This window comes from Cherax quadricarinatus, chromosome 17, assembly GCF_038502225.1.
Source record: "Cherax quadricarinatus isolate ZL_2023a chromosome 17, ASM3850222v1, whole genome shotgun sequence".
NCBI lineage: Eukaryota > Metazoa > Arthropoda > Malacostraca > Decapoda > Parastacidae > Cherax > Cherax quadricarinatus.
Genome location: NC_091308.1, coordinates 2,938,595 through 2,960,464, shown reverse-complemented (window position 1 = coordinate 2,960,464; position 21,870 = coordinate 2,938,595). Strand labels below are relative to the sequence as shown.

The 21,870-nt window shown below is 45.0% G+C and overlaps 1 protein-coding gene across 4 annotated transcripts in view; it reads right to left on the bottom strand.

The window, feature by feature from the left end:
• Positions 1–21,870, bottom strand: part of LOC138850970 (fat-like cadherin-related tumor suppressor homolog) — a 336,277-nt gene that overhangs the window by 52,173 nt on the left and 262,234 nt on the right. Inside the window, exon 4 of one of the 4 annotated variants that reach the window (XM_070085712.1) lies at positions 14,699–14,730. The exons of the other annotated variants lie outside the window; for them this stretch is intronic. Coding sequence (XP_069941813.1) covers positions 14,714–14,730 — 17 coding nt within the window. The 3' untranslated portion in view covers positions 14,699–14,713. Of the gene's footprint in view, positions 1–14,698; positions 14,731–21,870 lie in introns of those variants that run through there. 4 annotated transcript variants of the gene reach the window in all.

Below are 21,870 nucleotides of genomic sequence, written 5' to 3'. Positions count from 1 at the left end.
CTTAGCTATATATTTCTTCTTTTCTAATACTGTATATTAGTTTTTGATGTTTATTGTTATTTGGTTTAACTTTATTACTTACTTATAATAGGTTTACTTTACAACTTTATATACTAAGACAAAGTTAACAATAATCCTCATACCGGGTACCGCATTGTTTTCTTGATTTTCAGAATTCATAATTTTTTTTCTGTCACCCCTCCATTACCCCCCAAAAATGGTTAAATTACCCCCAGGGGGTAATTTACCCCCAGTTTGGGAACCACTGCCTTAGGGAGAGAGAGAGAGAGAGAGAGAGATCTGTTATCGCTCTATAGACTGTTTCTCACTCTCGTCTTGTTATTTATCACAATAGAAACACTCTTCCTCACTCTTGTTCAGTTATATATGTCTCAACCGGATCCTTGTAATTGAAATCAAGGTTGGAATATGACTCAAGACATCGTAATGACACGATTGCAAACAAACCATACCACTGACGGGGATAGAACCCGCGATCAGAGAGTCTCAAAACTCCAGACCGTCGCGTTAGCCACTGGATCAGCTAGCCACAATAAGATTCATCCAACTAGGTATATTTCTACACCATAGGAAGGTTAGCATAGGCACCACTGTGACCACAAATGCAAGTTTTTACAGACGAATCTCCAGCCACGCTAGCTGGAGATTCGTCTGTAAAAACTTGCATTTGTGGTCACAGAGGTGCCTATGCTAACCTTCCTATGGTGTAGAAATATACCTAGTTGGATGAATCTTATTGTGGCTAGCTGGTCCAGTGGCTAACGCGACGGTCTGGAGTTTTGAGACTCTCTGACCGCGGGTTCTATCCCCGTCCGTGGTATGGTAAGGTTGGAATATTTGTGTACATGCAGTGGTGGAATATGTGTGTAGATGTAGTGATGGAGTATTTATGTGGATGGAGTGATGGAGTTAAGAGTATTGCAGATGCGGTTATTGGAGTATCTAAATGTAAGTGTCAAACCTGTAACCGGATTCTAGAGTGGTGTTCAAGCAGACTGTTGCTGTTAGCGGCTCTAAGGCCCACATAACCATCATAGCCTGCTTGATCTGTCTCTTGGAGAATGTGTAAGTTTGTCTTTCAAGATTGTGCAAATGGTGAGAGATTTACACAGGCTTTGTTACAAGCTTGTGAATGTGCGAGTAAGAGTGAGCCCTGGTGAACGTGAAGGCAGGGGCCCATGTGAACGTGAAGACAGGGGCCCATGTGAACGTGAAGACAGAGGCCCTGGTGAACGTGAAGGCAGGGGCCCTGGTGAACGTGAAGGCAGGGGCCCTTGGTGAACGTGAAAGCAGGGGCCCCTTGGTGAACGTGAAGGCAGGGGCTCCTGGTGAACGTGAAGGCAGGGGCCCGGGTGAACGTGAAGGCAGGGGCTCCTGGTGAACGTGTGAGCACTCTTACTTGATTCCCACAAAATATGATTGTGATGACTCTCTCTCTCTCCCGTTTCCCTTTTCGGAGGCGAGCTGCTAAATAGACGGTTCTCCTCTGAATTAAAAACAATACTAACCCGAAGTATTCCACAGGTATAATGTCAGCAAAAAAACCATCACGATAACCTTGAACAAGAACCCCCCATCGTTGCCACTCCTCCCCTCAATATTAAGCTGCCTCCTAAATGCTTCCCACCCTCGTACCTCCCATTATAAACACACCATATATATATATATATATATATATATATGTATATGTATAATAACGAGAGTGAATGGTATTGTAATGTTAAAATCTGTCAAGTGGTTTTAGAAGGAAATACTCAGAAAATTAATATTTTTAGTGAGTGTCTTAGGCAGAGATGTGTGATTTCAAGGTTGTTACTATCTTTACAAGGAAAGTTGTGAAACAAGTGAATGCTGGAATATTAGTGAGATATGCGATCTTCATTAATGATTTCGTTAGGTAAACCGACACAAGTGCAACTAATGTGACATTTTATTGTGGCAACGTTTCGCTCTCCAGCAGTTAATGATTCTGATATAAAATGGAAACCTTCACACTTGTTCCTTGTTGATGGCTAAGTGGACACTGAAGAAACTGGTACAGGAGGAATGTTTCAATCTTACTGATTTCCCTAGACCCATTTTCTTTTTATCCCAGGAATTTCCCTACTTACTGATGCCAGATACTTTCGAGATCAGAATATTAAAGTCATTTATAATATTATGAAGTCTGACGGCATGCTGGTGATATCTGACACGTTGCTAGTTCATTGCTAAATAATTAATACTGAAGGGCTTTTTTTTTATTATTCTTTTAATGTCTTGTCTTTATCTTTCTGATACTTGGCACTGGTCTGTTTGATGTCATCTTATTCTAGCTAGAGTCGCTCCCTGAACGAATCTACCTGAACTTCCTACTCATTTCTTCAACTTTGCAAGCTTCTGATGTGTTGATTGCAACACGAAAGGCCTGAAGCTATCATTCTACTCTCCCCGTGGTTGTTTTGCATCTTGTAACGCTTGTTCTCGATTACTGCAAAACAGAGTTATGAATAATCCTCCTTAATACAACAGAGTTATATAACTGACAAACATCTGAGTGGAGTGAAAATGATAAAAACATGTGAACAGTGAAAGTGACAACATGTGAGGGGGAGTGAGAGCGAGATGTCGACACCTGAGTGAGAGTGAGGCATCAACATCTGAGAGCAAGTGAGATAACATCCGAGTGAGTGACACCAACACGTGAGTGAGCGAGCACTTTCTCACAAGTTAAGACTGCCTCCCCACCTCACGTCTGGCGGCACGCTTCTCCTCTCACAGTCTATCAGGGATGCCGAAGTTGGTGCTGTGTTGTTGCTAGCTCGACTCTCTGCCAGCCCGTCACTCACACTGTCAGTAACCAGTCAGCTATTCAGCTCCCAACCCAGTCAAAAAAAAAAAAGTCTGCCAGCAAGCCAGTCAGTCAGTAAGTTAGCCAAATAGCCAGCCAAACAGCTAGCCAAACAGCCAGCCAGTTAGCAAAATAAGCAGCTAGTCAGTTAGTCAGCTAATTTATCAGTAATCCATTATTGGTAATAATTAGTATTAGGTAAACAGACACACATGCAATTTAATGAGACGTTTATTAAGGTAACGTTTCACCCATCAAAGGCTTTGTCAAACCAGATTGTAATAATGTTGGTAGAATTACCGACAATATGTAAAGTAAAAGGACACAAGTGCAACTAATGTGACATTTTTATTGTGGCAACGTTTCGCTTGACAGAGCTCCTGCAGAGCGAAACGTTGCCACAATAAAAATGTCACATTAGTTGCACTTGTGTCCTTTTACTTTACATTTTGTCAAACCAACATACATTACATGGCCACACTGAATATATGTATACAGAGGAGGAGGAGGGTAAGGTGGAGTTAGTAGTAATAGTGGAAGCAGTAGAAATGGTGGTAGAGATATTGTCTCAAGTGGTGGCAGTATTGTGTATATGAAGCAAGTTTCAAGCTAGAATCTTAGAGATGATCAAGCTAATTTTATTCTTTGTAACAGTGTTGGACACACACACACACACACACACACACACACACACACACACACACACACACACACACACACACACACACACACACACACACACACACACGGGCTGACTCCATGCACTAGAGCAGTCACGTGGGCTTTTCTTGGATAACCAGACGGGCTTCCTTTCATCTCACGTGCCTAGTGGAGTGGTGTTCTGATGCTGGCGTTGCTCAGGTTGTTGCACCTGCTGGAATAGAAGTATCTGTTCAGGCATGTGTCGAGGGTGTGAAATGTTTCTCCAATGTATAAATGATTTTTGTTTACAGCAAACACCTGGTGAGGTCCTTGATGGAGACGCCTGTGGCAGAGGCGTCTCTCACGCTGCCTCAGCCTAGCGATTAAGAAGGACGATGAATTTGTGGGAAATGTTGTCGCTGCGTTCAGGGAGAAACGTTTGTAACATGCGTTTGTTGGAACCTTTAATGAAGAAGCTATGGAAATGGAGCTCTGATCACTTTTAGAGTAAAGACACATTCTTTATCCATAAACTCACAGCTGCAGATATGGAAGGCTCTTAGGAGAAAAGTATTGTTATGGCTCGTTGTGTTTTGGTGTTCTGACTCCATCGAAGATTAATTAGATCGATTCTGATGCAGGCTTGAATCTGAGTGAATTATTGACCTTGTGTATGAGAACGTTGAGGAGGGAAAGAGTTTGTCCTCGATTTCCTCTTCTGTTGTGAACCGAACTGAAGGCCCAACTACAATGATTCTTTTTAGTAGCTGGCGTTCAGGGGTGCTGAGGACGTCGTCCAGGTAACGTACCCTTGTAACGCTGTTATGGATAATATTGCTAAAACGTTCAGCTTTAAATTGTACCACGTTAAGACTGAGTGACGTACTATCAAATCTTTAATGGAAATAATAGAATAAAGGTTTGATCCCTCGCTTAGCACTTACTGCACCAGCTACACTGTCTCTGGTGCTACACTCTAAGAGTTACTAAAAGCGTAAATGAGCTACAGAGACGTTAGAAGACAACCCCTTGTTGCTTTCAAGAGGGAACTGGACAGATACCTAAAGTCAGTGCTGGATCAGCCAGGTTGTGGTTCGTACGTTGGACTACGTGCGGCCAGCAGTAACAGCCTCGTTGATCAGACCCTGATCCACCAGGAGGCTGGATCATGGACCGGCCACGGGGGCGCTCATCCCCGGAATACCCTCCAGGTAGACTCCAGGTAGTCTTTGGGAGACAAATACCATGCACAGCTTCAAGAGCAGGTATACTCAGGCTCAGGATGCCAAAGATTATAATGTAAACCCGGTCGATAAGGAGAAATTGATAATACAACTTCTGTACGACTTCAACCTTAATGTGCCTGTGTATTTTTGAATATCGATTTCTTTCGTCTCTTTAAATGGTTTGAATTAGATTTGGGCTGTGAATGTCCAATTTTAAGTGAAGAAATTTGGATATTAGTATATGATGACTTGTGAATGTCTCTTCTGATTCCCTTCAGATATTGCGTGCTAATATTTAACTGAATTATCAGGTTATGCCACACTCCGCACTATTCCAATCGAGTGCACTGAGGTAGAGGAGGCTGGGCTATGATATACAGGGATACCTTTCTAAGATCACGCAACGACTGAAATACGCCTAGTTTACCAAGCTTTATAGGCAACATTCCTTAAACTTCTTCACCAAAGTCTAGTTCACCCTTAACATTCTTAAATATGTATCAAACTCACAAGTGTCATGATTTAGTATTTAGACAAGCGCAAAAAATTCCCCTGAGAATAGTATATGTCTGTCAGGGCTACTGAACACGGCAGACATGTCAGTACTACAGCAAGACAAACAGAGAAGCTATTAAATATAGATCCGGGAAGCGACGCTAACTGATGCGGTGGATGTCAACACACACTTAAGTCATTCTCTAATTTTACACACACACACACACACACACACACACACACACACACACACACACACACACACACACACACACACAGCAACAAGGGGACACAGTTGGAAGTTGAAGACACAGATGAATCAGAGGGATGTTAGGAAGTATTTCTTCAGTCACAGAGAAGTCAGCATGTGGAATAGTTTGGGAAGCGATGTAATGGAGGCAGGATCCATTCATAGCTTTAAGCAGAGGTATGATAAAGCTCGTGGTTCAGGGAGAGTGACCCAGTAGCGGCCAGTGAAGAGGCCGGGCCAGGAGCTATGAATCGACCCCTGCAATCACAACTAGGTGAGTACACACACACATTTGGAGACTGATGTAGTGGAGGCAGGATTCATGCATAGCTTTTAGAAGAGGTACGATAAGGTTCTTGGAGCAGGGAGAGATTGGACCTAGTTACGACCAACAAAGGCGGGGCCAGGAGCTGTGAATCGACCCCTGTAACCACGAATAGGTGAAAATAAATAGGCGAGTTCAAACACACACATTAGCTAGCATCTACAGCTTGTTCACAGTGACTCTTCCAAAACAATTTGAGGTTACATACATTGAGAGGTGTATGTATCCAGGGTGTTAACATTGAGTTGACTTTATTCATCATTTCAAGTGATGAGAGAAAACTTGCTGTCCAGGAAAACTGGAAACTTAGTTTAAAACCTTTATGACTGTTGATATGCCTTAAACATAGAGAAGATTAAACCTTTGTCCTTTACTGGGTAAAACTTATCTGTTGTTTGAAAGACATCCAGGACCATTTCTTCGTTGCATCAGAAGGCAAGATATACATGCGCACAACGGAGCCAGGAGCCACTTATAGCAACTTCAGGCAAATATCTGGTGTGTGTGTGCGTGCGTGTATATATATATATATATATATATATATATATATATATATATATATATATATATATATATCAACACTGCACTAGCCAAGGACTCGAACCCATGCTGCTTTGGCCTGCCTCATGGTGGGCGAAAACACATGACGCCCTAATCCACTGGACCATACGATCCTTAAGAGTTGCGCATAAAGGGGAACTGAATGTTGTACTCGCTACCCAAGGACACACGATGGTGTGGATGATTCGAGTCCTTGGCTAGTGCAGTGTTGTTATTGATCAATACCAATCCTTCGTGGTCACAATAATATAATATATATATATATATATATATATATATATATATATATATATATATATATATATATATATATATATATATATATAATGGTAACAGCCATATAACAGATAGCTGTTATACTTGTTAATAGCTATATACCATAGACAAGGTCTCGTTTAAACATACGTTAAACACGAGCAAGGTCAGAATTCGCTTCAGCAAAGATACGTGATAAGTTTAGAGGCAAGAACACCTAACCGCTCACGCATCAACAATACATCACTGAGAAGCAAAAAGGAGCCATCTCAAAGATGCGAAATTCCAATAGATGTTCGAGGGTGAGTGGCATTTCCATGAAACATCATGACATCATACATCAAACGTCGTGACAACACCAGCAAAAATCCGACAAGAGAAAACACTGAAATATGGGAGAGTGGATGTGATGACCTGGCTACGGATATAAGCTGGTTCTCTGCCGGGATTTCTTAAAGAAAGTTGGGAAGCGCTGAGACGTAGCTTTCATAAATGTTGGAGAGGTTTTTGTGTCCACGGAAATACTCTCATATCTTGTAAAATGTGAGCGGAGAGAGAGAGAGAGAGAGAGAGAGAGAGAGAGAGAGAGAGAGAGAGAGAGAGAGAGAGAGAGAGAGAGAGAGAGAGAGAGAGCATTAGGAAAATAATGGAACAGCCAGAAAAATATATTCTTTAAGAAGCTGCAGGTGTGGCTGGTATACACTCCCTAAATAGGACTCTGAACAATTTTTTTTTTCAGTAAGTCCAACGTTCGAAATTATCTAAAGACTTCTTGATCTACTCCCTCCCTCCCTCATTCCTTCCATCCCCCCTCCCTCTCTCCCACTTCGTGTACGATGGTACTGGCATCATGATGAATAAGATCACAGGGACAGACACAAACACAAACACAAACACAAACACACACACACACACACACACACACACACACACACACACACACACACACACACACACACACACACGCACACACACACAAAACTAGCTGAGTCTCGACCCCTGCAACCACAATTAGGTGAGTACACACACACACACGCAGGAAACAGGAACCCGAGGGCAGATGAAAGTTGTAAACACAGATGAGACGTAGGGATGCTGAGAAGCATTTCTTCTGCCTTATGAAGGTCAGGAAGTGGAACAACCTGGACAGTGGAGTAGTGGAGGAACAGTTAGCTTCTTGAAGACAGGAGAGAGCGAACCCTGTAGCGTCTAGGGACAAATGGGGCCCAGGAGGTGAGACTCGGCTCATGAATATAGGCTTATACAAATTCACTACTGCTCCTCTCTCTCCCTCTCTCTCTCTCTTTCTCTGGGAAAGATGCCTTCTAGCCATCTCTTCCCATAATAATTTCTATTATGAAGCTAATGTACTGTTAATTCCTGCAATATTAACTTGTTTGCTATCTACTCCCCTGATGGTCAAGGAGCAAACTGGTGTTGTTCACTCAGCAGCACTCACTGCCTCCACCTGTTGTTCACTCAGCAGCACTCACTGCCTCCACCTGTTGTTCACTCAGCAGCACTCACTACCTCCACCTGTTGTTCACTCAGCAGCACTCACTACCTCCACCTGTTGTTCACTCAGCAGCACTCACTACCTCCACCTGTTGTTCACTCAGCAGCACTCACTACCTCCACCTGTTGTTCACTCAGCAGCACTCACTACCTCCACCTGTTGTTCACTCAGCAGCACTCACTACCTCCACCTGTTGTTCACTCAGCAGCACTCACTACCTCCACCTGTTGTTCACTCAGCAGCACTCACTACCTCCACCTGTTGTTCACTCAGCAGCACTCACTACCTCCACCTGTTGTTCACTCAGCAGCACTCACTGCCTCCACCTGTTGTTCACTCAGCAGCACTCACTACCTCCGCCTGTTGTTCACTCAGCAGCACTCACTACCTCCGCCTGTTGTTCACTCAGCAGCACTCACTACCTCCACCTGTTGTTCACTCAGCAGCACTCACTACCTCCACCTGTTGTTCACTCAGCAGCACTCACTACCTCCACCTGTTGTTCACTCAGCAGCACTCACTACCTCCACCTGTTGTTCACTCAGCAGCACTCACTACCTCCGCCTGTTGTTCACTCAGCAGCACTCACTACCTCCACCTGTTGTTCACTCAGCAGCACTCACTACCTCCACCTGTTGTTCACTCAGCAGCACTCACTACCTCCACCTGTTGTTCACTCAGCAGCACTCACTACCTCCACCTGTTGTTCACTCAGTAGCACTCACTACCTCCACCTGTTGTTCACTCAGCAGCACTCACTACCTCCACCTGTTGTTCACTCAGCAGCACTCACTACCTCCACCTGTTGTTCACTCAGCAGCACTCACTACCTCCACCTGTTGTTCAATCAGCAGCACTCACTACCTCCACGTGTTGTTCACTCAGCAGCACTCACTGCCTCCACCTGTTGTTCACTCAGCAGCACTCACTACCTCCACCTGTTGTTCACTCAGCAGCACTCACTACCTCCACCTGTTGTTCACTGAGCAGCACTCACTACCTCCACCTGTTGTTCACTCAGCTGCACTCACTGCCTCCACCTGTTGTTCACTCAGCAGCACTCACTACCTCCACCTGTTGTTCACTCAGGAGCACTCACTACCTCCACCTGTTGTTCACTCAGCAGCACTCACTACCTCCACCTGTTGTTCACTCAGGAGCACTCACTACCTCCACCTGTTGTTCACTCAGCAGCACTCACTGCCTCCACCTGTTGTTCACTCAGCAGCACTCACTGCCTCCACCTGTTGTTCACTCAGCAGCACTCACTACCTCCACCTGTTGTTCCCTCAGCAGCACTCACTGCCTCCACCTGTTGTTCACTCAGCAGCACTCACTGCCTCCACCTGTTGTTCACTCAGCAGCACTCACTGCCTCCACCTGTTGTTCCCTCAGCAGCACTCACTGCCTCCACCTGTTGTTCACTCAGCAGCACTCACTGCCTCCACCTGTTGTTCACTCAGCAGCACTCACTGCCTCCACCTGTTGTTCACTCAGCAGCACTCACTGCCTCCACCTGTTGTTCACTCAGCAGCACTCACTACCTCCACCTGTTGTTCCCTCAGCAGCACTCACTGCCTCCACCTGTTGTTCACTCAGCAGCACTCACTACCTCCACCTGTTGTTCCCTCAGCAGCACTCACTGCCTCCACCTGTTGTTCACTCAGCAGCACTCACTACCTCCACCTGTTGTTCCCTCAGCAGCACTCACTGCCTCCACCTGTTGTTCACTCAGCAGCACTCACTACCTCCACCTGTTGTTCCCTCAGCAGCACTCACTGCCTCCACCTGTTGTTCACTCAGCAGCACTCACTACCTCCACCTGTTGTTCACTCAGCAGCACTCACTACCTCCACCTGTTGTTCCCTCAGCAGCACTCACTGCCTCCACCTGTTGTTCACTCAGCAGCACTCACTGCCTCCACCTGTTGTTCACTCAGCAGCACTCACTGCCTCCACCTGTTGTTCACTCAGCAGCACTCACTGCCTCCACCTGTTCACTCAGCAGCACTCACTGCCTCCACCTGTTGTTCCCTCAGCAGCACTCACTGCCTCCACCTGTTGTTCACTCAGCAGCACTCACTACCTCCACCTGTTGTTCACTCAGCAGCACTCACTGCCTCCACCTGTTGTTCACTCAGCAGCACTCACTACCTCCACCTGTTGTTCCCTCAGCAGCACTCACTGCCTCCACCTGTTGTTCACTCAGCAGCACTCACTGCCTCCACCTGTTGTTCACTCAGCAGCACTCACTGCCTCCACCTGTTGTTCACTCAGCAGCACTCACTGCCTCCACCTGTTGTTCACTCAGCAGCACTCACTACCTCCACCTGTTGTTCACTCAGCAGCACTCACTGCCTCCACCTGTTGTTCACTCAGCAGCACTCACTGCCTCCACCTGTTGTTCACTCAGCAGCACTCACTGCCTCCACCTGTTGTTCACTCAGCAGCACTCACTGCCTCCACCTGTTGTTCACTCAGCAGCACTCACTGCCTCCACCTGTTGTTCACTCAGCAGCACTCACTGCCTCCACCTGTTGTTCACTCAGCAGCACTCACTGCCTCCACCTGTTGTTCACTCAGCAGCACTCACTGCCTCCACCTGTTGTTCACTCAGCAGCACTCACTACCTCCACCTGTTGTTCACTCAGCACTCACTACCTCCACCTGTTGTTCACTCAGCACTCACTGCCTCCACCTGTTGTTCACTCAGCAGCACTCACTGCCTCCACCTGTTGTTCACTCAGCAGCACTCACTGCCTCCACCTGTTGTTCACTCAGCAGCACTCACTACCTCCACCTGTTGTTCACTCAGCAGCACTCACTGCCTCCACCTGTTCACTCAGCAGCACTCACTGCCTCCACCTGTTGTTCACTCAGCAGCACTCACTACCTCCACCTGTTGTTCCCTCAGCAGCACTCACTGCCTCCACCTGTTGTTCACTCAGCAGCACTCACTACCTCCACCTGTTGTTCCCTCAGCAGCACTCACTGCCTCCACCTGTTGTTCACTCAGCAGCACTCACTACCTCCACCTGTTGTTCCCTCAGCAGCACTCACTGCCTCCACCTGTTGTTCACTCAGCAGCACTCACTGCCTCCACCTGTTGTTCACTCAGCAACACTCACTACCTCCACCTGTTGTTCCCTCAGCAGCACTCACTGCCTCCACCTGTTGTTCACTCAGCAGCACTCACTACCTCCACCTGTTTTTCACTCAGCAGCACTCACTGCCTCCACCTGTTGTTCACTCAGCAGCACTCACTGCCTCCACCTGTTCACTCAGCAGCACTCACTGCCTCCACCTGTTGTTCCCTCAGCAGCACTCACTGCCTCCACCTGTTGTTCACTCAGCAGCACTCACTACCTCCACCTGTTGTTCACTCAGCAGCACTCACTGCCTCCACCTGTTGTTCACTCAGCAGCACTCACTGCCTCCACCTGTTGTTCACTCAGCAGCACTCACTACCTCCACCTGTTGTTCCCTCAGCAGCACTCACTGCCTCCACCTGTTGTTCACTCAGCAGCACTCACTACCTCCACCTGTTGTTCCCTCAGCAGCACTCACTGCCTCCACCTGTTGTTCACTCAGCAGCACTGACTGCCTCCACCTGTTGTTCACTCAGCAGCACTCACTACCTCCACCTGTTGTTCACTCAGCAGCACTCACTGCCTCCACCTGTTGTTCACTCAGCAGCACTCACTACCTCCACCTGTTGTTAACTCAGCAGCACTCACTGCCTCCACCTGTTGTTCACTCAGCAGCACTCACTGCCTCCACCTGTTGTTCACTCAGCAGCACTCACTGCCTCCACCTGTTGTTCACTCAGCAGCACTCACTGCCTCCACCTGTTCACTCAGCAGCACTCACTGCCTCCACCTGTTGTTCACTCAGCAGCACTCACTACCTCCACCTGTTGTTCACTCAGCAGCACTCACTGCCTCCACCTGTTGTTCACTCAGCAGCACTCACTGCCTCCACCTGTTGTTCCCTCAGCAGCACTCACTACCTCCACCTGTTGTTCCCTCAGCAGCACTCACTGCCTCCACCTGTTGTTCACTCAGCAGCACTCACTGCCTCCACCTGTTGTTCCCTCAGCAGCACTCACTGCCTCCACCTGTTGTTCACTCAGCAGCACTCACTGCCTCCACCTGTTGTTCACTCAGCAGCACTCACTGCCTCCACCTGTTGTTCACTCAGCAGCACTCACTACCTCCACCTGTTGTTCACTCAGCAGCACTCACTACCTCCACCTGTTGTTCACTCAGCAGCACTCACTACCTCCACCTGTTGTTCACTCAGCAGCACTCACTACCTCCACCTGTTGTTCACTCAGCAGCACTCACTACCTCCACCTGTTGTTCACTCAGCAGCACTCACTACCTCCACCTGGTATCCTTCATTCATTATTATTTACTGAATTTTTTTTCAAGACTTGTACATCTAATATTTGTGTTCACACCTACCCTGGAGGGTTGTTCACACCTACCCTGGAGGGTTGTTCACACCTACCCTGGAGGGTTGTTCACACCTACCCTGGAGGGTTGTTCACACCTACCCTGGAGGGATGTTCACACCTACCCTGGAGGGTGACAACTTAGACAACTTGTCTAAGCGCTCTTCACTGTAACTACTAAACAACGTTAAATTAATTCATATAAAACTATTTAATGCCACTAGTGAATAACACACATGCGAATGTATAAATGAACAACTTGCACTGTGTATTTTGACGCCCGTTCTCTTGTAGCAATATCAAGGTTCATGGGAGTCCAATATGCCGTCAGCAGCTTCCATGCTGACATCAGCAATGTCACCTGTGTTATTTACTTCTTCTCGAGGCTGTTGACAAGACGCTTAGCCAGAGTTTGATTAACCGAGCCCCATAATCATCCGAGCCCCATAATCATCCGATCATCCGAGCCCCATGATCATCCGAGCCCCACAGCTTCCCTAAATCTCAGATGCCATTATGGATCATACAGTACATTTCCTTGTTACAGCTGGCTCGTCTTACATTTTGTTACTAATGAGTTAAGTGACGTGTGTGTGTGTGCGCGTGTGTGTGTGTGTGTGTGTGTGTGTGTGTGTGTGTGTGTGTGTGTGTGTGTGTGTGTGTGTGTGTGTGTGTGTGTGTGTTCCTCGCTTCCACACGCTATCCTCCCGTTTACATAATTAATATAAATTTAAGATAGTTTGGGCTAAAATAAGCTTCGTATGTCGCTTAGATCTCTCAGAAATTCAGGCTGGTAAACCCAGAAATCCAGCTGGGTATTTTCCAGACAGGTTGTTCTGGAAAATGAGAAAAGAATAATGTCATCATGAGAATGAAAATTGCGAGAGTTTAGCAAAACCTTCATGGGTAGAACTCGAGGCTTGCGCTGTCTAGCTCTTAACTAGAGTTCTAGGGCTGCAGTGTCTAGTTCTTAGGTATCGTGTTACGTGATTTGATCACAAACACTACCTGGAGGTATACCTGGAGGTATACCTCCAGGTATACCTGGAGGTATACCTCCAGGTATACCTCTGTTATGAAGGACAGGGCAAACCATAGTAAATGAACTAATATGTCCGTCACGTAACAAGGTAGCTAAGAAGCTAGACAATGCAAACCTAGAGTTCTAGTTATGAGCGTTGAGAAATGAACGAGAACACCCTCAATCTTGAACGATGGGAGATGAACGAGAACACCCTCAATCTTGAACGATGGGAGATGAACGAGAACACCCTCAATCTTGAACGATGGGAGATGAACGAGAACACCCTCAATCTTGAACGATGGGAGATGAACGAGAACACCCTCAATCTTGAACGATGAGAGATGAACGAGAACACCCTCAATCTTGAATGATGGGAGATGAACGAGAACACCCTCAATCTTGAACGATGAGAGGTGAACGAGAACACCCTCAATCTTGAACGATGAGAGGTGAACGAGAACACCCTCAATCTTGAACGATGAGAGGTGAACGAGAACACCCTCAATCTTGAACGATGAGAGGTGAACGAGAACACCCTCAATCTTGAACGATGAGAGGTGAACGATCAATCTTGAACGATGATGAACGAGAACACCCTCAATCTTGAACGATGAGAGGTGAACGAGAACACCCTCAATCTTGAACGATGAGAGATGAACGAGAACACCCTCAATCTTGAACGATGAGAGATGAACGAGAACACCCTCAATCTTGAACGATGAGAGATGAACGAGAACACCCTCAATCTTGAACGATGAGAGATGAACGAGAACACCCTCAGTATTGAACGATGGGAAATGATTAGGAGATCTCCAGTCCAAACAAAATATGATTCCATTATCCGGTTTTCGAGTAGGGGAGGAAGTTTTTTGAAAGAGGCTTGATAGAATGAGAAGTAGGCCTAACATAGTGACACCAAGAGAGGGACGTACTGTCTACCTACCTCAAGTCGATTTCGGGGGTCATCGCCTAGAACAGCTGTGTACATATGGACGTGCTAAGAACAGAGCGGCTAAGCATACGTAGAGCAGCTAAGAACAGGTGCACCAGCTAAGTTAGGCACAGATAAAGAAGCTGTGCAGTTGGTGTACACTTACGTTTAACTCCAACAAGTCAGTCAGCTTCATTACCTGAAACAGATAAAAAAAATCAATTTTGAGTTGCTGTGGAAAAGCTCTGTTAAGGTAATATGCTTAATGATAATGGTGAGATGATTGGATGTATTAACTGGGCTGAGGCAGCCATCATCCTGATTCACTATGGCTTGCCTTGTCGTTCGTAATGGAGATTTATGATGGCTGAATTGCTAAACATTAATCAAGCGTAATGTTTGTTTGTGTGTAAGGTGTGAGACACGTGTGGAGAAGGGTATGAGGTGTGTGTGTGTGTGTGTGTGTGTGTGTGTGTGTATATGTGTGTGTGTGTGTGTGTGTGTGTGTGTGTGTGTGTGTGTGTGTGTGTGTGTGTGTGTGTGTGTGTGTGTGTGTGTGTGTGTGTGTGGGGCTGTCTGTGGAAAATAAACTCAAACCATTCCCTAGTACAGAAAAAGAATGTGAGAGATATAGATTAGATTTTGCCACCGAAGTGGCTAGTTTATTGTGCACCCCATATCCATCCTGTGGACGGTAGCGCGAGAGCATATGGATACACAAAAGGCCTAGGAACTATGCCCCAAAGGGTTAACAGGAATACATATGGATTTATATCTACATATCTATAGTTCACTTATCTGTTACAAGCAAATTTAGGAAATTTGCTTAGTATATCTGGTATCTTATTTTCATTAATAAGATATCTTGACATGTCACATAGGTTATTATACTGTGATAATATCGAAGGATTTTATGTTCAAGGAACCCAACGGTGTTACTGTCAAAACCTCAAGAAAAAAGGATAGATAGGACAACAAGAACGCTCCAAACAAGAGCTGTCAATGCCAATACTTTTTAAACCAATTATTCAGTCTATATAGGAATAATGTGCACTAACAGTCCCTTTTCCAAAGCAAGCAAAATCGCCGTCTAAAGAAGGTACAGAGAACCTTCACTGATCTTACACTTTCAGTCAAGGACCTGCATTATAGAGAACGCTTGAAATCCCTCGAAATGCATTCCCTGTAACGTAGGCAAGAGAGATGTATAACACATTAAATCTGGAAAATTCTAGAGGGATTGGTGCCAAATCTGCACACCGAAATTACTCAAACGAGAGCAAGGGCTCGGTAGACGGTACAAAATGCCAGCAATAAGAGGCAGGGATACAATAAACACACTATGAGATAACTCAATAAGCGTAAAGAAACCAAGACTTTTCAACATCTTCTCTTCATGAATAATGGATATTACCAAGAGACCCTTGGCTGTCGTCCAAAGGAAACTTTCCTGAAATTGTAGATGAATGGTTCAATGCCTGAAATTACTTGATAAGTTCCTCAAGTTAGTTTCCCATTAGTCAGGTTGTAGTGGTTACGTTCTACTGCGTGCCAATAGAACTATGAGCCCGTTTGATCAGGCCATCAAGCAGGTCTTCATACAAGTATATATGAAGCTATATGTGTGTGTGTTATAGATGTATATTTGTATGTGAGCTGAGAGCCACGTTCACCCGAGTTAGAGTATTTGTTTTTTAATGAATCATTAGACACGTTGATACGTTTTACCTACGAGTGTTTTTTGTACAGGACTGAAGTGCTTTCTTACTCTGACTGGAGTGTGTTTTTACACAATATTTGATATCCCAGAAAGACTGGAGTTTCCAAACACATTTTTCTCCTGGATGCCACCCACGACAGTCGGCTAAGACAAATGGACCTATTTTTACTGCTAGGCGGACAGGTGCAACAGAGTTTCTCCGTGACGAGGAGTCGAACCCGGGTCCTTCTGTTCGCCACAGTAACGAAGGAGTGTAGGAATGAAGAAGGAGAGAGTTAGGCTGGCATGAATACATGCCTGGTCTGTGAAAACATGCCGCTACCAGTGGAGATATGAATATAAGGAGGCCTAGGTAGCAATACCTGTATCATAACCTAGCGTAGGTGGATAGTTACGACAGGATAAACATACAGACATTACTTTAAAACGAAATTTACATCAAGAAAAAATGAAAATCGGTAGGTAAGATTTGGCCCGAGCGAACACAACTAGGAGAGCACACCACCTTCATAACCTGGTCTCTGATCTCTGATCCTGGTGAAGGGCACTTCATGAAGACAGTTTAAAGCAAGACGAGACGAAGAGATCCTGAGAGAGAGAGAGAGAGAGGCACTAAGGACCGAAGCAAGGAAGGTGGTGAGGGCATCCAGCCACGATTAACACACTAAGATCGTCGAGTGCAAAATGAACACTGAAAGAAATTTAAAAGCTGTTACAGCAATATAACAAACATGAATGGAGATTTAAGGAGAGAACTATATTAATCACATTATTATTAATATATATATATATATATATATATATATATATATATATATATATATATATATATATATATATATATATAATATTATATATATATATATATATATATATATATATATATATATATATATAACTCACTAATCTCGTGAAAATTAATTTTCAGAATGCCTTTCAGAAATGGGAAAATGGTTGGCAGTGCTTTTCAAAAGCGTCTGGGATCTTTCATGAGGTCAAAGCAAGAGAAATACATGGAAAAATACAAGGGACTTAAGTGTATGCGGATGATCCTGATATCTTGATTATATTTAAAACTTTTGCAAAGATGGTAATCGTAGCACTGGCAGTAGGCACAGATGGTGACCGTGGCACTCGCAGCAGGCACAGTTGAAGGCCGTGGTAGCTGCAGGAGGCACAGGTGCCGACCGTGACACCTACTGTAATTTGCTTTGCTACCCGCTATCAGTACCATCAGGAAAAGTTTTTCATGATTAGCCTCACCGGCAGTTATTTCTGACGACAGTTATAAGAGTGCTGTTAACAAGGTGCTCAAGGTCAGGAAAGCTGCTGAAGGAGCATCTGTTGTGTTCACCACTGTTACTACTGTTGCTGTTACTGCTTCTGCTGCCTTAGTTGTTGCTGCTGCTGCTTTTCTGGTGCTGTTGTTGACGTTTCTGATGCAACGGTTGTTGCTGCTTCTGTCGCTGCTGTTCGTACTGCGTTGCCTGGGTTTCAAGTGGTTTTAACACAGCTGAAGCCTCCTTCAGCGCCCCTTGCCGCCCCCTCCACTTGATGTCTTGCTGCAGACACTCAGGGATGAACCACTTGGGTCCCATTACTGTATAAGTGGAGACATGATGGCAGCCAAGCAGCATTCAGCTCCCTTGCTCCATCCTTTGATGATCCCCACCACCACCCATTATCATCCTCGTGGGGAAGAGCTAACTTCGTGGAACCCGGGGAATGATAGGTAATCAGATCAGGGAACGGGTGGGGACCGAATCCATGGCAAGTGAGTCCTGAAAAACTCACAGGCAGTGCATTAACCACTTGGCCAGCTGGCCGTGTTATTACGATTTCGTGAGTAGTGTGCCTATAATTCTTGAAATCAAGAGCCTACCATCACCATCAAGGTGCTCGTCTCTATGAAGTTAATGTTTAATAAATATCCTTTCTCATTTTCCAATATCAAGAAGGCTAATCTCCACTACTCATTCATCACTAGTACTTAAACTACTACTACTACTACTACTACTACAAGTACTATTATTACCACCACAAGTACTATTACCACCACCACAAGTGCTACTACTACCCACAACGATTATATTATGCTTTTCACCTCACTATACCTATATATACCCTCTGTGTCACTGTATTCTTTGTAACGGCTTGACAAAGCTCCTGGAGAGCGAAACGGTCCCACAATAAAATGCCACATTAGTTGCACTTGTGTCCTTTTTGCCCAACACCACGGTTGAAACCCATCCTGTGTGATGGAATAAGACAAGGAAACAACTAGTGTTTGTACTCACTGTGTCGCAACACACACCCTGATTGTCCTTGTTTGCTTTCATAAAAAAAAAGGGGCTTTGTAAAGGGCAACGTTTGCGTTTGAGAGATTCGGAGATTACTTGCTTACACCCTGAGCCACCAGAATTAATTCGGATTCAACTCTTCGTTGTCATTCATTTATTTATTTATTGTAATACTTGTACAACCTTGTACTAGCGTTTGTTTTCTTGTACTCACAGTTGTGTCAGTGTTTGTTTTCTTGTGTACTCACAGTTGTGCCAGTGTTTGTACTCTAAGTGTGAGTCCAAGAGACAAAACATTGGTCCAAATTGTGAGTACAGCACCCTCGCCTTCCTTGCACCTCATCTTGTTATCTTGTCCTGTGTTATCTTGCTATTGTGTTCTGCGTTATCTTGCTGTCTTGATTCTTGCTATCCTGCTCTGTATTATCTTGCTGTCTTGATTCTTGCTATATTGTTCTGTTATCATGCTGTCTTGATTCTTGTTATCTTGCCATCTTTACTGTTCTCTGGCTTCCTGTTATCTTATTTTGTGTTATCTTGCTATCTTGTGCTGTGTTATCTTGCCCAACACTCTGCTCTCTGGTTGCTATGTTCTACAACACTATATTCTCAGCTTATTATATTTTTTCCCCTTTATCCAATCCTCTGCGTATTATTACGCAGTCAAGCCATATTCTTACACAGATAAGCTATCTTATTACGAGAGTAAGCCATATTATTACGCAGCTGAGATATATTATTATGTAGATAAGCCGGACACAGTGTCACATAAGAAAAAGTTACGACACTAGAAGTAAAATCTCATTAAATGTGTAACGAGTAAATGTGTGTGTCAAAGATGTGTTGGTAGTCATCTCTTGGGAGAGAGATGCATCATGGAGAGGACAGTTAGTGATTACAAGCAGTTAGTTTTTTTTTTTTAATGTCTGGTGAGTGTGTGTACTCACTTAATTGTGGCTGAAGGGGTCGATTCGTAGCTCCTGGCCCCGCCTCTTCATTTGTCGCTAACTAGGTTCACTCTCTCCTTGCTCCATGAGCTTTATCATACCTCTTCTTAATGATATATATGGATTTTGCCTCCGCTACATCACTCCCCAGACTGTTCCACTTCCTGACAACTCAGTGACTGAAGAAAGACTTCTTAACATCGCTGTGATTCATCTGAGTCTTCAGCTTCCATTTGTGACCCCTTGTTGCTGTGTCCCATCTCTGGAACATCCTGTCCCTATCCACCTTGTCAATTCCTCTCATGTCATCCCTATCCCTCCTGTCCTCCAGTGTTGACAGGTCGATTTCCCTGAACCTCTAATCGTAGGACATACTCCTTAGCTCTGGGACTAATCTTGTTGCCAACTTTTACACTTTCTTTAATTTCTTGACACGGGTGTGTGTGTGTGTGTGTGTGTGTGTGTGTGTGTGTGTGTGTGTGTGTGTGTGTGTGTGTGTGTGTGTGTGTGTGTGTGTGTGTGTGTGTGAGTGCGTGCGTCCCTCTCCTCGATAACTGAATGGTTATAACTATGACCATAATTTTTAAACGGCTGGACCGGTAAGCCAGCGGAAGGCCTCGGTCAGATGACAAAAAGCTCCAATAGCGGATCATCTGACTAAAACCCGCGTCAGGAAACATTTGTCCTGTTTCCTGACGAATCTTACCTAACCTAACCTCTCCCCCTGAACTTCCGTGCTCTCCTATTGAAGGCACCTTTTAATGGCGAGCTTTAGCGTCACGCTGCAACATGTCTTCCCGTCCCTCCCCTGACGCTCAATAACGGCAGCGTTAGCGTCACTCCTCGACCTGTGTGTGTGTGTCTTCCTCTCTCCCTCTTTCACGAGTATTACCGCAACATTCATAGCCGTATTGACGGTTGTGAATGCTGCGGTGGCTCGACTATCAATCTTTCCTCCCTGGTCTTGTAACAGAGATTGTATAGGCTTTCTTCCATGGTTTCTGATGATGGCCTTGAGAAATCTTGTATCAACATGTCTATTCTCACCGTTGTTTTCTAAAACTGTGTGTGCTTACAACTTTACAGGTATTCCTCTGACACACTTCTATATTTTCCTGCCAGAAGTCGCCTGCTCTCTCGTTTCCATCTTACAGTTAAACAGAGGATCGGAGATTCTTGGTGTTCACTTAGAGGAGTGAACACCATCATATATATATTGCTACAGGTCATTAACACAGGTAAGTTCCTTGATAAGTAACGTCATGGCGCCTTCACTGAAGACATTAGTTATCAGTGTAAACAGAGTTATCTACCCTCACACTGCCTATCAAATAACTGTTGTAGTTCCCCTGATATCTACCGGATGTTTCTGTCTACCTCTTTCAATGCCTAGGTTTAGCATCTCGAGGCCCGGTCTGAGACCGGGCCTCCTGGCTGATGCTCTGATCACTAAAGAGTGTTTCCAGCACTCACTTCACCGGAGCCGCTACAACCCACGAGTGGTAAAAACTGACTGACTTGGAGAAACGCAGCCCACAGGATGGGTATGGGGTGCATAATAAACATATTAAACTAACTATTAAACTAACTTGGAGAAACTTAAGTTTCCTTTTGAAGACAGGTTCAGTGAACACTAGTCGTAAATTTTCAAAAGCCACAACATTAAAACATTTAAAAAAAATTTCCATCTTGAGTCATTTTTCCTGAATTTCACTCATAATGACACATACGTGGACGCTGAGCGGCGGACCCAGGACACAGCTGCAGCCTCCATTGATATAAATTGCCTCAGTTGCTGGTGCTCAAGTGATCTCCAGCACATAAAAGGATTACTGAAGGGTCTATGCAACTCTTAAGTGCTACAGCAGAAACGACTTTTCATCTCGCTGCTCTGTTATAACCACAGTGTCCCTAACACGAATTTGCGGATAAAACGTTACCACATATATACGTGTGATATACCCGTGACATACCCGTGACCGATTTCGAGAACTTTCCTACCCAATAAGCCCGGCCTTTGGCCACTATTCCTTGTTAGGTGCTTGGTTCAACTAGGGTGTTGCTGGCTCGCTGGCGCACATAGCCATCACAGCCTAGTTGATCTGGCACTTGAAGGCGGTACTGATCCAGTTTCTTCTTAAAGACTTCTCCACTTGTTCGGCAATATTTCTGATATCTGCTGGGAGGAGGTTGGAGAGTGTTGGACCATAAAAGTTAACATATTGTGACCATGGTGCCCCTTCTTTCACAAGATTTATTTTACACTTCCTCTCGTAGACAGATCTCAAGAATGTATACAGAACTTTCACTGCATGTATTAGTTCGGTCAGGCACCTTAATTACTGGGGACGTTTGAAGTCCCTTGACCTGCA